Raw genomic sequence first — 12,202 nt, forward strand, 5'->3', positions numbered from 1 at the left:
CGGCCAGACCAAAACATGGCACAAGTCCATGAAGTCACTGACAAGTAGACTGCGTCATGTTGGTAGGTGTAGACTACCTGGTTGGGATCTGCGAGACGATAGCAACCGATGGTTAGAGACCTTAAATGACATGGATCAAAATCGTTTGGCGCAGGTGCATCCACTCTTCGTGTCCTCCCAAATTCTAATCTTCTGAATTCTTCATGTCCTTTTTTCCTCTTTCCAAATTTATTTCACTGTATTATACTCCTTGAATAACATCTTCAAACCCTAGTTTTTCTGATTACTGCTTATACTCTTACTACCTCTACCACTACGGGATTTGGATCAACAACTGCATCTCTGTGCTTATGTGGAACGGCAACTCGAACTGATGTACGTACGTACGAAGTTCTACGTTGTCTGTTGACTGACTGACTGAGGTTGCGAAGGTTTGTATAATTTGTAAACGCTTTCGAACTCAATAAAGCAATTTAAAGGATATTCTCTAAGTTTACGACGCGTAAGCCCAATACAACAATACTTCAGTTCCTTCTAACACACGCGATAAAAAGACCAAGACTGATATTATACAAGGAAGGTTTTGTTGTTTCTAGAAGTAGCATTATTAGTGTGCATTCCCGAACACATCCGTAACAAGCTTAATGGAACTTATCATTCAGCGTATAAATACTGCTGTTTGCTTTATATTAATTTACAGAAATCATCACTTCACACCACTGAAAATGAGAGTATTCAAAGTCGGTTAAGTCAGTTGATTTTCATCGCAGATCACTTGGCACACTTTCCATATGTAGTTCTTGATGAAGTTTACTACGTTGCTGACCTAATAGAACAAAGAATAAGCCTAATAGGATCTACTATTTTAAGATCCTTATACCGAAGTTTGTTATCTGCTGCTCAAAACAAATGCTCAAATTCAGAAGTCTGTGAGTTATCCAGATCTTCAATGAACAATGATCGAAAATTCACTAGTGAAACTGACCTCATGGATTTCCTTGATAAGTGTGAAGCAAATTTACCTAGAGAATATGACTTCAACACTTCCTATAAATATGTGGAAACAATGAAAGCTCTTGATAATCAAATTTCATTTAGTTCATCTGAGAAAGACCTACAAAACATGTTCAAACACTGTCAGTCAGATTCTTTAAAAGGAAAGGCACGATCATCTATGGTATACGCAGGACCATCGTGTCTACTCCTTATGACTATCAGAAAGTTTATACGTGAATACTATGGTGTAACTTACAGGTAAATTTTATTTTCATATATGCTTCATACTGTATTAAATGTTACCAGCAAAATATTAATTTCGTACTAAGGTAAGGTATTATAGAATAATTTGTGAGTTTATTATTATTGTAAATTTTATATCCTATGAATAGGACTAAAACGTAGGTGTGTTGTCATTTATACTGAGAATTAATTCTACTATAGGGAGTTATAATGTATGCATTTTTTCATTTTGTATTAGGATCGACTAACAATTTGATTGCTCATTGCTCAAACAAGGGTACATCTTAAAACTCTGCTAAATAAAAATGTTATGTAGAGTACCGTAGATTTATAGCCTTTAACATGTTCTACAGATAATTATATTTCTTTTTAATAAATATTCACTGTAACGGTTTCAGTAAACTGAAAGATTACTCACCTTCTGATACATCGAAACTTTGGGAGAAACCAATTATATTAACAAAACAATCAAGTTGTTCTGGCCAGCTCATGACATTATCGTGCATAGTTTACCAGTACGTTTTGAACCCTGGGTGGAGCGATGTATCTAAAGGCCCTCCAGATCATATTCTTTTACGCCATTTTCTTGTACTGCGTCGAGAATTAATGCTTCATGAAGACAGTTCATTAAATGAGCAGTCGGTAAAGTGTACTTCTAAGCCTAATGTTCAAATTTCTGACATTGAAAATGACATAAAAGGTAAGTTCTAAATCAGCATCAGTTTTTCCTATGATTATTTGTTATTCTGTTCCACATTACAACTGTATACAGCACTTTAGTCGATCCTCATTTTACTCTTTTAGTATTATAGTGGCAACTCCGCCTATAGCTCTTCTGGAGTTACAGTAATTCCAAAGCCCAGGTAAAGGAGGACAGCTGGGCATGGGGTCGGAAACACCATCCCGTAGATAACGATCTTTCTAAAATAACGCTAACCAGATTAAACAAATCAAACCATTCAAACTCTACCCTGGGGGTTGAAGGAATAATTAGGGCGCCTCAGGATGAAAGCCGAGATTCTTCCGAAGTCGCGCGGCCGATGCCCCTTCTAATAACCAGAGCAACAATTTTCATAGGTACATTGAACGTCCGGACAATGTGAGAGGTCGTGAGGACCAGTCAAATAACAACGGAAATAAGGAGATACAAATTGGCAGTACTTGGAATCAGCGAAACCCACTGAACTCAAGCTGCACAGCAAAGGTTGGATACGGGAGAGATGCTGCTGTACTCCGGTCACGAAGAGGAAAATGCTCCACACACTCAGGGAATTGCTCTAATGCTGTCCAAAGTAGCACGAAATGCACTTGTAGGATGGGAATCTTACGGATCCAGAATCATCAAAGAATCATTCAAGACAATGAATGAGGGGATCACAATGAATGTTATCCGATCTTATGCACCCACCAATCATAGTAACGACGACAATAAAGATCAGTTCTATGAGAGGCTGCAATCAATCACAGCTAAGTATTCAGGAAAGAAACTGACCAACCTGATGAGAGACCGAAACGCCAAGGTCAGGATGGACAACACTGAATAAGAAGATATCATGAGACGACATGAACTGGGAGAGAGAAACGAGAATAGTGACAGATTTTCAAATCTACGTGTATTCAACAACTTGGCTATAAGTGTCACAATATTCTCACACAAACGCATACACAAAGCTTCATGGGTCTCACCGGATCATACCATGGATAACCATATAGACCATATTTACATCTATAAAATTCAGAGGGTCAATGAAAGGCGTGTGAACAAGGATGATTACTATCGCTCTTTCTTTTCCTTCTGATAGTTGACTGGATTATGAAGACTTACAAATCTCAGAGGAAGCACGGCTTACAATGGACAGCTTGTATGCAACCAGACGATTTGAACTTCGCAGATGACCTGGTCCTTCTATCCCATACACAAAAGCAACTGCAGGTGAAAACACACAGTGTATCAGAAGCCTCTGCAGCAGTAGGCCTCAACATACACAAGAGATAAAGAAAGATCCTGAAATCCCACACAGAACACCAACCCAATCTCACTTTATGGAGAAGCTCTGGAAGATGTAGAATCTCTCACGTACCTGGACAGAATCGTCGATAAACAAGGGGGATCTGATGCATGTGTGCGGGCACGCATTGGCAAAGCAAGGGCAGCATTCCTACAATTGAAGAACATATGGAACTCAAAACAACTGTCAACCAATATCGAAGTCAGAATCTTCAATACGAACGTCGAGACAGTTCTACTGTATGGAGCTGAAACGTGGAGAACAACTACAATCATCGACAAAAATATACAAGTATTTATAAACAGTTTTCTACGCAAGATATTCAATGTCCGTTGGCCTGACACCACAGCGACAACCTACAGCAGGAGAAGACATACCAGCTTCCAACTGAAGAAGATATAAGGAAAAGACGCTGGGGGTGGGTGGGACACACATTGTGGAAATCACCAAACTGCAATGCGAGGCAAGCCCTAGCTTGGGACCCTGTAGGCAAAGGGAAAAGTGGAAGGTCGAAGAACACACTGCGCAGAGAATTGGAGACAGACATCAAAACAATGAATCGCAACTGGAAAGGATTGCCTAGGGCAGGGTTAGATGAAGAGTGATTGTCAGCGGCCTGTGCTCCTTCTTGAGAGGTAACAGGCTTAAGTAAGTGAGTATTATAGTGACGGTTTATTTGATCAGCGTCTGTTCCATGATATTCATAATTGTAGACATAACAACTCAGCAAAATAAGTGCAATTGTAACTTTCAGTTTTAAAAATATCTGTGTTGTTGGTTCTGGATCACTAATCATAACAGTTACTGTTTTACCCGTTTGTTCATGATGTCGAGCTAAATATATTTACTGCACTTTCGTTTGAAAATAGCTTATATTCTGCAGAGTTTGCCACAGAAGTAGATTCAAATTCAACATGCAACAGAACTATACGTTCAGTTTTTCTCATATTTATTCCTTATTATATCATTTCCTTCATGACTTATAGCTTCCATATGATTTTTACTGCATTCATGGTCGATTGATCGCAACTTTTTCCCATGACGACAAGTAGTCTAACATCCATCAGTAATGTAAGATATATAATTATTCTAGTGTTACGTTTACTAGCGCTATGTTATCACCGATAGGGTTTCTTCCAATGAGATGCTTGTTATTTATTTTGGTCATTACTTCGTCTGTATCTCAGAGGATTTACATTATACTGCCTGTTGCATTTAGAATTGTCGGTGACGCAGCACATTTACAAAACATTGTACTAAACTGTGTATTTCAAACCTCTTGAATCCATAAGAGATTCTCACTAATAAAACTCTACGGACTTTTTTCTATATCTAAAGGTGTAAAAATAGTTTCCTACAAATTATTTCGCCAAACGGTTACTTCATTCTATTATGTTACTGATTTTTACCATTTCATAAGATTCTTCATTTTCCCACATGTATTTGCCCTCTCAGTCAGTCAACAATTGAATACTGTATTTTACAGAAGATTGTCAGGCGGAAGTGGAAAGTGGAGAATGCTCTACAACCTTATGCAATCCGTCAACTATATCCAAACGTAGCAAGTCAAATTCTGCGGAATGTTTACCATCTGTTAAACAGAGTCTTGATAGCTCTTTTAATCAGACAATTGGGAAATCTGGTAAGCAGCTTGGAAAACATAAAATTGTAAAACGACAGTCTTCAAAATCATCTTTATCAGATCCTTCCATTGAGGCCGTAGGCGACACTGGGATGAAAAATAAAGAAAAACATTTTGTTGACTTACAATCTCAATGTTTAATTTCAAAGTCCATCAAAAAGCATAGACGGCTATCAGAACATTCCAGCTATTCTACCAGCTCTGATTCAGTCGAGTTAAATAATCTTAGAAAGTCACAGAAAATTGGTAGTTCACGTGGTCACCAATCTCTATTGCAGTCAAGTCCAGATTCGCCGGTAAGTATTATTTTACAACAGTATTTCCGCCTTTACATTTGTTATGCAATTTATTGCTGTTTTAGCTAGGTTTACATTACTACGTTATTATACTGCATTAAATTTCCTATAATTTCATCTTATTTCTCGCAGTTATTCGTTTACATTATTCATGGTTTCATTTACTCTATCTCAAGATATGAGATGTTAACATCCTAGTTTCTATGTTGATCTACATATTCTGAAAACTCTTTTAAAACGATTAATTGTTCTATGTTAAAGATGTTGTTTGATACATTTTTGTATTTCTTTTAATTTGCGGCTATTTACGTTACGCAAACACAGTACTATTCAGTACATTCTGAAATCCGGTGTTTAGTTTACTAGTATGGCTGAATGTCCTTCACTTTTTGATGTCGTGTTTTGTCACTGGTGTACTTAAAACTGCTTTCCTATACAGCGAAACCATTATGTTAACCTCAAGTACTAGTTTCTCAGTTCATTGAGGGGTTAATTCAAATCACTAATCGGTCATGATAAAGTAAATACATTCATTCCTGAATATCTCGTTAATATGCCGAATGATTAATATTTCATTTTAGCTTTGATTTCTTCGAAAATAAAGAATCATGTAATTGATATTACACGTCATAATTATAACTGAGGAAAATTTGTATGGTATGTATTCATTGCCATCGGTTGCATGAACTAAATGTGACTAAGTGACAATTACTCACAAATTCGAATTGTTGATGCAAGGTACACAATGAAGAGATATCAGAATAATCTTTCAGTAAAACATTTGAGTCGTATGTAAAAAAATTCACACAAAATATTTCACCCGATTTAAATGTTATGAAAATATGAAAAGTTGATTGATTACGTGATTCATTTTTTTAGATCGTTTAATGACCTATGATATCAAGACCTGATTATCTTGCTTAATTATGACTGCCCATCATATCACAACTTAAATATTTGTAACAAAAAATCTTCTCTGTAAAATAACATTCCTCCAATTGTTTTCCTCTTTGTAGAATAAACCTAGTTTTCAAAATCAAACTCACCATACGCATTTCGAATCGTTAGATTCTGATGCCAACTCAGAAACTAACTCTGTGGATAGCTGTGTTAGAAAGAATAATAAGATAGCTATGATTTCAAAAGTAAAACAACCTAGTGTTTCGAATTATGCTAATCAAACAAAAAAACAATCAACTTCACAATCTTATATGCAAAAAAATACTAAAACGAAAAAATCCAACTTTCAAAATTTGGGAGTTATTGGTCATGCTAAATCTCTTTCTCATCAGTGTCGTTCGACTAATTCAAAACAGTCTACAGGTCCAACTCGCACTCTTGCTCCACTACCGTCTGCTATGATGAATAGTACAAATACATCTCGTCCGGGGAAGCATTCCATTACGAATAGGAAAACTAAGCACGATTCTAAACGTTCGGAATTCGCCAGTAAATATGAAATGAAACATGTATCACATCACTTTGCTTCAGGTGGTAATCATCACACTTCGCGAGTGAAGAATTCGAAATCTAAGTCATTACCTTCCAAAACCAGTCATTCAAATGAAAGTCAAACTCACAAGCCACATTCGGAAGAACAACGAACAAGTAAAAAACACTTGTCTGAATGCCAGAGTTTCAAAATGCGTCAAATTAATTTAGCAACCAAGGAGAGTTCCATTAGAAACGGCCAAAAGGTATATAATCTTTTATTCACGTTATTTTGTAAAAACGCATTTCTCATTTTATTCAATTGTATGTTTTTTTCCGTAATTTAGCTAACGGTTTGACTTCTAAGCATGATATTTTAAACGTTCATATTTCATATACTGTTTTTTTCATTTTGTTGGTCCTCGTCTGATAATTTAACAAGCTTTTTATAGCCTCTTTTGTTGATCGTGTACATTTAATTATTTCTCCGTGAAGTGTAGATATTAGGCGTACTTACTACTATAACTCTCAGTAATCACACTTCTGTATACTCTTGATCAGACATGAATTTTGTGGTTCAGTTATTGAAATATTCAAATCTACATCAGTAGTTTGAACCACGTTCTATTACGTAGTTCGACCATTTAATTAGTTTTATCAGTCATCTCAACATAGAGACATCAGTCGAATTCGTTTAATTGAACTACATGGTACTTTTCACTTACTATTCCTTCGACGTCACAGAAATAATGATATTTTTCTTCTTGTCACACTTTTCACGGTTATATTAATTGTAATACAATGCGTATCGTATTTTTTGGCGTATTTTATTCTTATTTTCAGCTGGAAATCCTATCCAATTGTGATAAAAGTGAAGAACAACTATCCGATTCTAGTGAATCCTCCTTGTCATCCACTTCTACATCATTGTCTTCATCGTCAACATCATCATCAGAAGATAGTATGTCCTCTTTTTCCTCGTCGTCATCCTCGACTCTTCAGTCCAGATTAAAGCAAAAAAAGAAAACAAAACTCACTTGATGCTTTCCTTGTTTGTTTTTTATGAAACATTAAAGAAACAATTCGGAGGTCCAAATCTCTCAACACTTAAAGTAACATTTTAGGGCTGTTTTATTATTGTTGTTCTTTGCCAACCAAACCTTACGTTTTTATTGCGATTTTTTTAATGCTTGTTTCTGTTCATTATTATTCTCTAGCAAATAGTATTTTTACACAGAGGAAAGGTTAACAAACGCACCCTACATTCAAAAGCATTCCTTTTAAAGCGCCTTTGCTTTACTATTACCTATGAACAAATCGGATTATCTCCATAATGTTGATATTGATTTAAATAGGTGTAGTTACGCAAAAATATCTGATTTTTGTGTATCATCCATAGTTTTTTATGCTATTGTTGTATAGTGCTTTCAATATTCAGCTTTATTTATCAACACATATTTTGTTTTCATCTCCTTAAATGTTTTTAAAGATTCTGTATTGTGTGTAATATATTGAGTTATGCTTGTATGTGTACTTGCTGCCTTTTGTTCAGCCATGTTACAATCTTGGAAATAAGAGGCCATACTTATAACCTTTATATGAACATGAATCTATCGACCTACTACGTCGTCCAACAAGTTGCTTCTGAGCTCATGTATGTCTTTTTTCTACAGATTCGGATACTTTCTGAGCATACCTATCCCTTTCAAAATTCCCATTTTTTAAAATACAATACTTCGATTATTTCCCTTGCATTCGTTCTAATATATTCGTTAATATTCCACTTACAAACTAATTTTTTTCAATTCCGCAACAGTTACTGTCCCAATATTATTTTTACATTTCTTGTTTCTTTGGTTGGTTGATTATACCAATAACAATCAAGATAACGATTTTGTAATTTTTTGATTCACTTCTTTCATTTCATTGTTTGATTTTTTCTTGGTTTGTTTGTTGCTTTCCAGTTGGTCATACTTTATTTGCGTTGACCATGTTATCTGTTGTTGTTTGTTTAACGTATTCGAATGTTCCCAAATATTAGTCACCAGTAGTAGCTGAAGGATATATATATATATATGCTAAAATATTGTTAACTTCAAATTACCACCGTCAATATTAATTCTTGCTATGATTATCTCAGTTTAATTTGTACAGGTTGAATCGCACTCTCGATTTACACATCTCAATAATCAAAACGTCAGAAAATAAAGCAATCAAGTTCATATAAATTATTAATTTTATGAAGTATTTAATTCCGATCATTGTTTATCTTTACATATCCCATTTTGCTCTATCAAATGTGTATTCATTTCAAACAATTTATGTCCTAAAACTTCGGTTAACGATAGTTGAGAATCAACCAGTATTGTACACAAAAAACATTTGGTGCACTAAGAAACGCTTCAGAAAGATGATTACATTGTGAAACATTAAAAAAAAAACATATTAACAAGTAAATTTTTTTAGACAAAAACACTACTTATCTATACTTCATAATGAAAAATACAAATCAGCTAAAACTCATTTGGTTAAGAATAACATACTCTTTTTATGAGTAATGTAAGGAACAACGATAGGATCGCCACTGGGCAATACTCTAACCGCAACCTTGTACACATTTGTTTGCAGTGCGGCCTATATGAATGTATACTTGAAATTCGGAAGTAAATTGCCAAGTGGGGTCGCTGTGCGGAACGTTGGTATTTGTGAGAAATAGGTTATTTGCATAATTGAAGCAGACAATTCCTAATATTCAACCTGCAACCAACAAGTCACTATTCGTCATTCAAACTCCTCGCTCATGTTTCTAGTTGACTGGATTGTCCAACTCTCCCAGCTGTCGGGTCACTATTTTTGAGGCACGTTTTGTTGATACGTTTCTTCATTCTATAACAGTATTGCTCATTTAGTGCATACGAACAACAGTCGGGGCGTAGGTAGAGATAACGAAAAGGGATCGCTCTCCACGTTGTTTACTTTCGCTTAATCTCAACAGAGTATAAAACAAGTGTAAAGGGATAACTTGTCAATGGGTTCTTTCTCAGCTTTGGTACTTAGTGCTGTATCGATCGCAGGATCTAATGCTAAGTAGAACAAACATTTTTAATTATCTGTATGAAGCTGTAGTACTTCACTAGATTATCGAATATGTACATATGATAACTAGGAGTATTCGAATTAATGTGCTCCAGAGAATTCCCAAAATAGTGCAATTTAAGATAGGAACGTATTATATTTGAAGTTGATAGTGATTATCATGTTCACCTCACGCGAAAGGTCCTTGGTTCGAACCCAGGTTCGACCAGGCTAAGATGCGGTGACCACAAATACCCTGGTACGGCCGAGAGTGGGGAGAGTCCGCTCACCCTCTCGAAATGCTCACGCGTATATAGCCTCTGCCAGTGAATTACTACTCACTGTCTTTTACGCGGCGAGGGTGTTTACGAAATTGAGAGGACGAAAGGTGGATGTCCGACACCTTAACCGGGTTGGTGGACACGAAGGGTCAGTATAGGGGAGTTGGAAAACCCTGATTCCAAATCAATGGTGCACATGGGCTCCAGTATCCTGAGTGAACAAACGGCGTATGGACCAATTATTGGTCACCGGCTATCATGGGACTGCATATCCTTGCGTTGCTTCACTGCCTTGTGGATCAGACCTGTAGGTCTAAGGCTCTGAGTGTGGCCCCCTAAGAAAACCACCTGTTTCGGTTTGGGCACCCGGGCAGCACCACAGCCCTTGCACAAATCAAATGAGATTTGTGTGGCGCATATGTATTCGGTGCCTCCTTTAACCAATATCTAGTGTTCAAATAAAAAAAGTTAGTACAAATACCACAGTGCGCCAAACATCAGTAACGAATCTCCTTGTGTCTCCAACCCAAAGGTCTAATCAAATGAGGTATCATCGGGAAATAAGGTCTCATAGTAGCACATGGCATTCTTTCAATATCCTATGGTCCGTGTATGTCATTGGTTTGGACTAGGGTCTTCCAACACATGTAGTCGTCCACTTCGGCCATTCTAGATCAAACTCCAAATTTCCACTTCTGTAATGATAATCAGCAGGACTTCCCTGGAAGAGGTCATAAACTTGAGAGTGTATGAGAATAAGTGGACTCCATTGTCTCATCCTTGCTAAGGTAGGGGATCATCGTGTTGAATATTCAATCATGCTCCTATGACAAGTAAGACTCCACAACCGTATTCTACATTTGCTTACTAAGGCGTACTTCTACTCGGTTTCTCAAGGTGAATGTGTTATGACGTGAAAAATAAATGCTCCTGATTAAGGGGTAGCGAATTATTGATCGGACCAAAGACGCGCAAACACGTAGGACGACCTAGGGTTCTGATTGGTCTCGCTTCCCTGTCTAGCCCAGTCAACTGAGTCCAGAACACAAGTCTCAGCCTCGGATTTATGAATCATTATATTTCAAACATACTTTGTTTATATACCAGTCAAGCAGTCCACAACGTACCATAAAATAGAAGATAACATTGTACAATAATGGCCAACAGGAAAATAACACGTCAAATAAATATTGACCAATAAGATGATACCATTTCAAGTAAACGTTGTCTTGGTATAGAATCAAAAGCTGAAGTATAGTCCAGAAAAGCACATCGAACATACTTCTGACCCTTTTCTAAGTTGAACACTATGTTCTGATGCAGCACAGCAACAGCATCTACGGTGCTTCTTTGCATCCGTAAGCGAACTGATACGGATCAATATGCTCCTTTATCGCAGGCTGAAGTGAAAGTATCAATAATTTTTCTATTGTTTTGAGAAAGGATGCAGTTGTTGCAATAATTCCAAATTTTACATTTATATCGCCAGATACTTTCTTGGGTACAGGGATTATCTTTATCTTTCTCCACATTTTCGGTATGAGATTAGATGTGAAGGACCCGTTAAAAATAGTCGTGAATGGATAACATGGATTGTCAGCGCACTTTTAAAAAAAGGAAGTTTGGGATACCATCAGGTCCTAAGCATCGGGATGAATTAAGTGATTGGAGACATCTTTGGACATTAGTTTCAGTGAAACTAGGAACACGGATATTCATTAAACCTATGGACGTAGGGAGCATCACATCAGATGACTGACGTACAAAAGACTTATTTAAGTCACAAACATTCAGCTGGTCATCGCCCCTAATATATCCGTCATTTTTAAGTTCTTTAAAGAGTTTCCACATACTTGGAGAGTTTTTGCGAGGTAAGAGTTTTTGGATAAACATAGAGTTCAGACCTCTAATCTCTAGGTTAATCACATCATTTAGCTTACGAACTTCATTAGAGTTTTTCTCCTTGTACATTCTTCATTTCACCCTCCGTAGTCGTTTTAGTTATGGAGATGTAAGTCGGTCAAAACTTACAAGAATGGTTTCAGTGGGACAATAAATATCGAAACAGAATCTAAGGCAACAAATAATAACATCAGTAGTGTTTTCCAGTGAGTCATCTGTAAATAATTCCCAGTTAGTAGTATGAGACATGCTTTTCGGATTTTGGATATTTTCTTCTGATTTATTCCTATATTTGACTTTCTTGGTTTGATGTAAGAGTGTACTCGT

At 36.5% G+C, this 12,202-nt stretch overlaps 1 protein-coding gene across 2 annotated transcripts in view; it reads left to right on the plus strand.

Annotated features, from left to right (window-relative positions):
* Positions 1 to 11,180, plus strand: part of SCC2_1 (Sister chromatid cohesion protein 2) — a 61,955-nt gene extending 50,775 nt beyond the window's left edge. Inside the window, exons 22-26 of one of the 2 annotated variants that reach the window (XM_051210841.1) lie at positions 701 to 1,254; positions 1,638 to 1,939; positions 4,735 to 5,186; positions 6,203 to 6,883; positions 7,461 to 11,180. In XM_051210841.1, the coding sequence (XP_051070856.1) occupies positions 701 to 1,254; positions 1,638 to 1,939; positions 4,735 to 5,186; positions 6,203 to 6,883; positions 7,461 to 7,658 (2,187 nt within the window). In that variant the 3' untranslated portion in view covers positions 7,659 to 11,180. Of the gene's footprint in view, positions 1 to 700; positions 5,187 to 6,202; positions 6,884 to 7,460 lie in introns of both variants that reach the window. The other variant, XM_051210840.1, reaches the window with a different exon arrangement.
* Positions 11,181 to 12,202: the final 1,022 nt, after the last annotated feature.

Source organism: Schistosoma haematobium, chromosome ZW (genome assembly GCF_000699445.3).
Source record: "Schistosoma haematobium chromosome ZW, whole genome shotgun sequence".
In the NCBI taxonomy this organism is placed as follows: domain Eukaryota; kingdom Metazoa; phylum Platyhelminthes; class Trematoda; order Strigeidida; family Schistosomatidae; genus Schistosoma; species Schistosoma haematobium.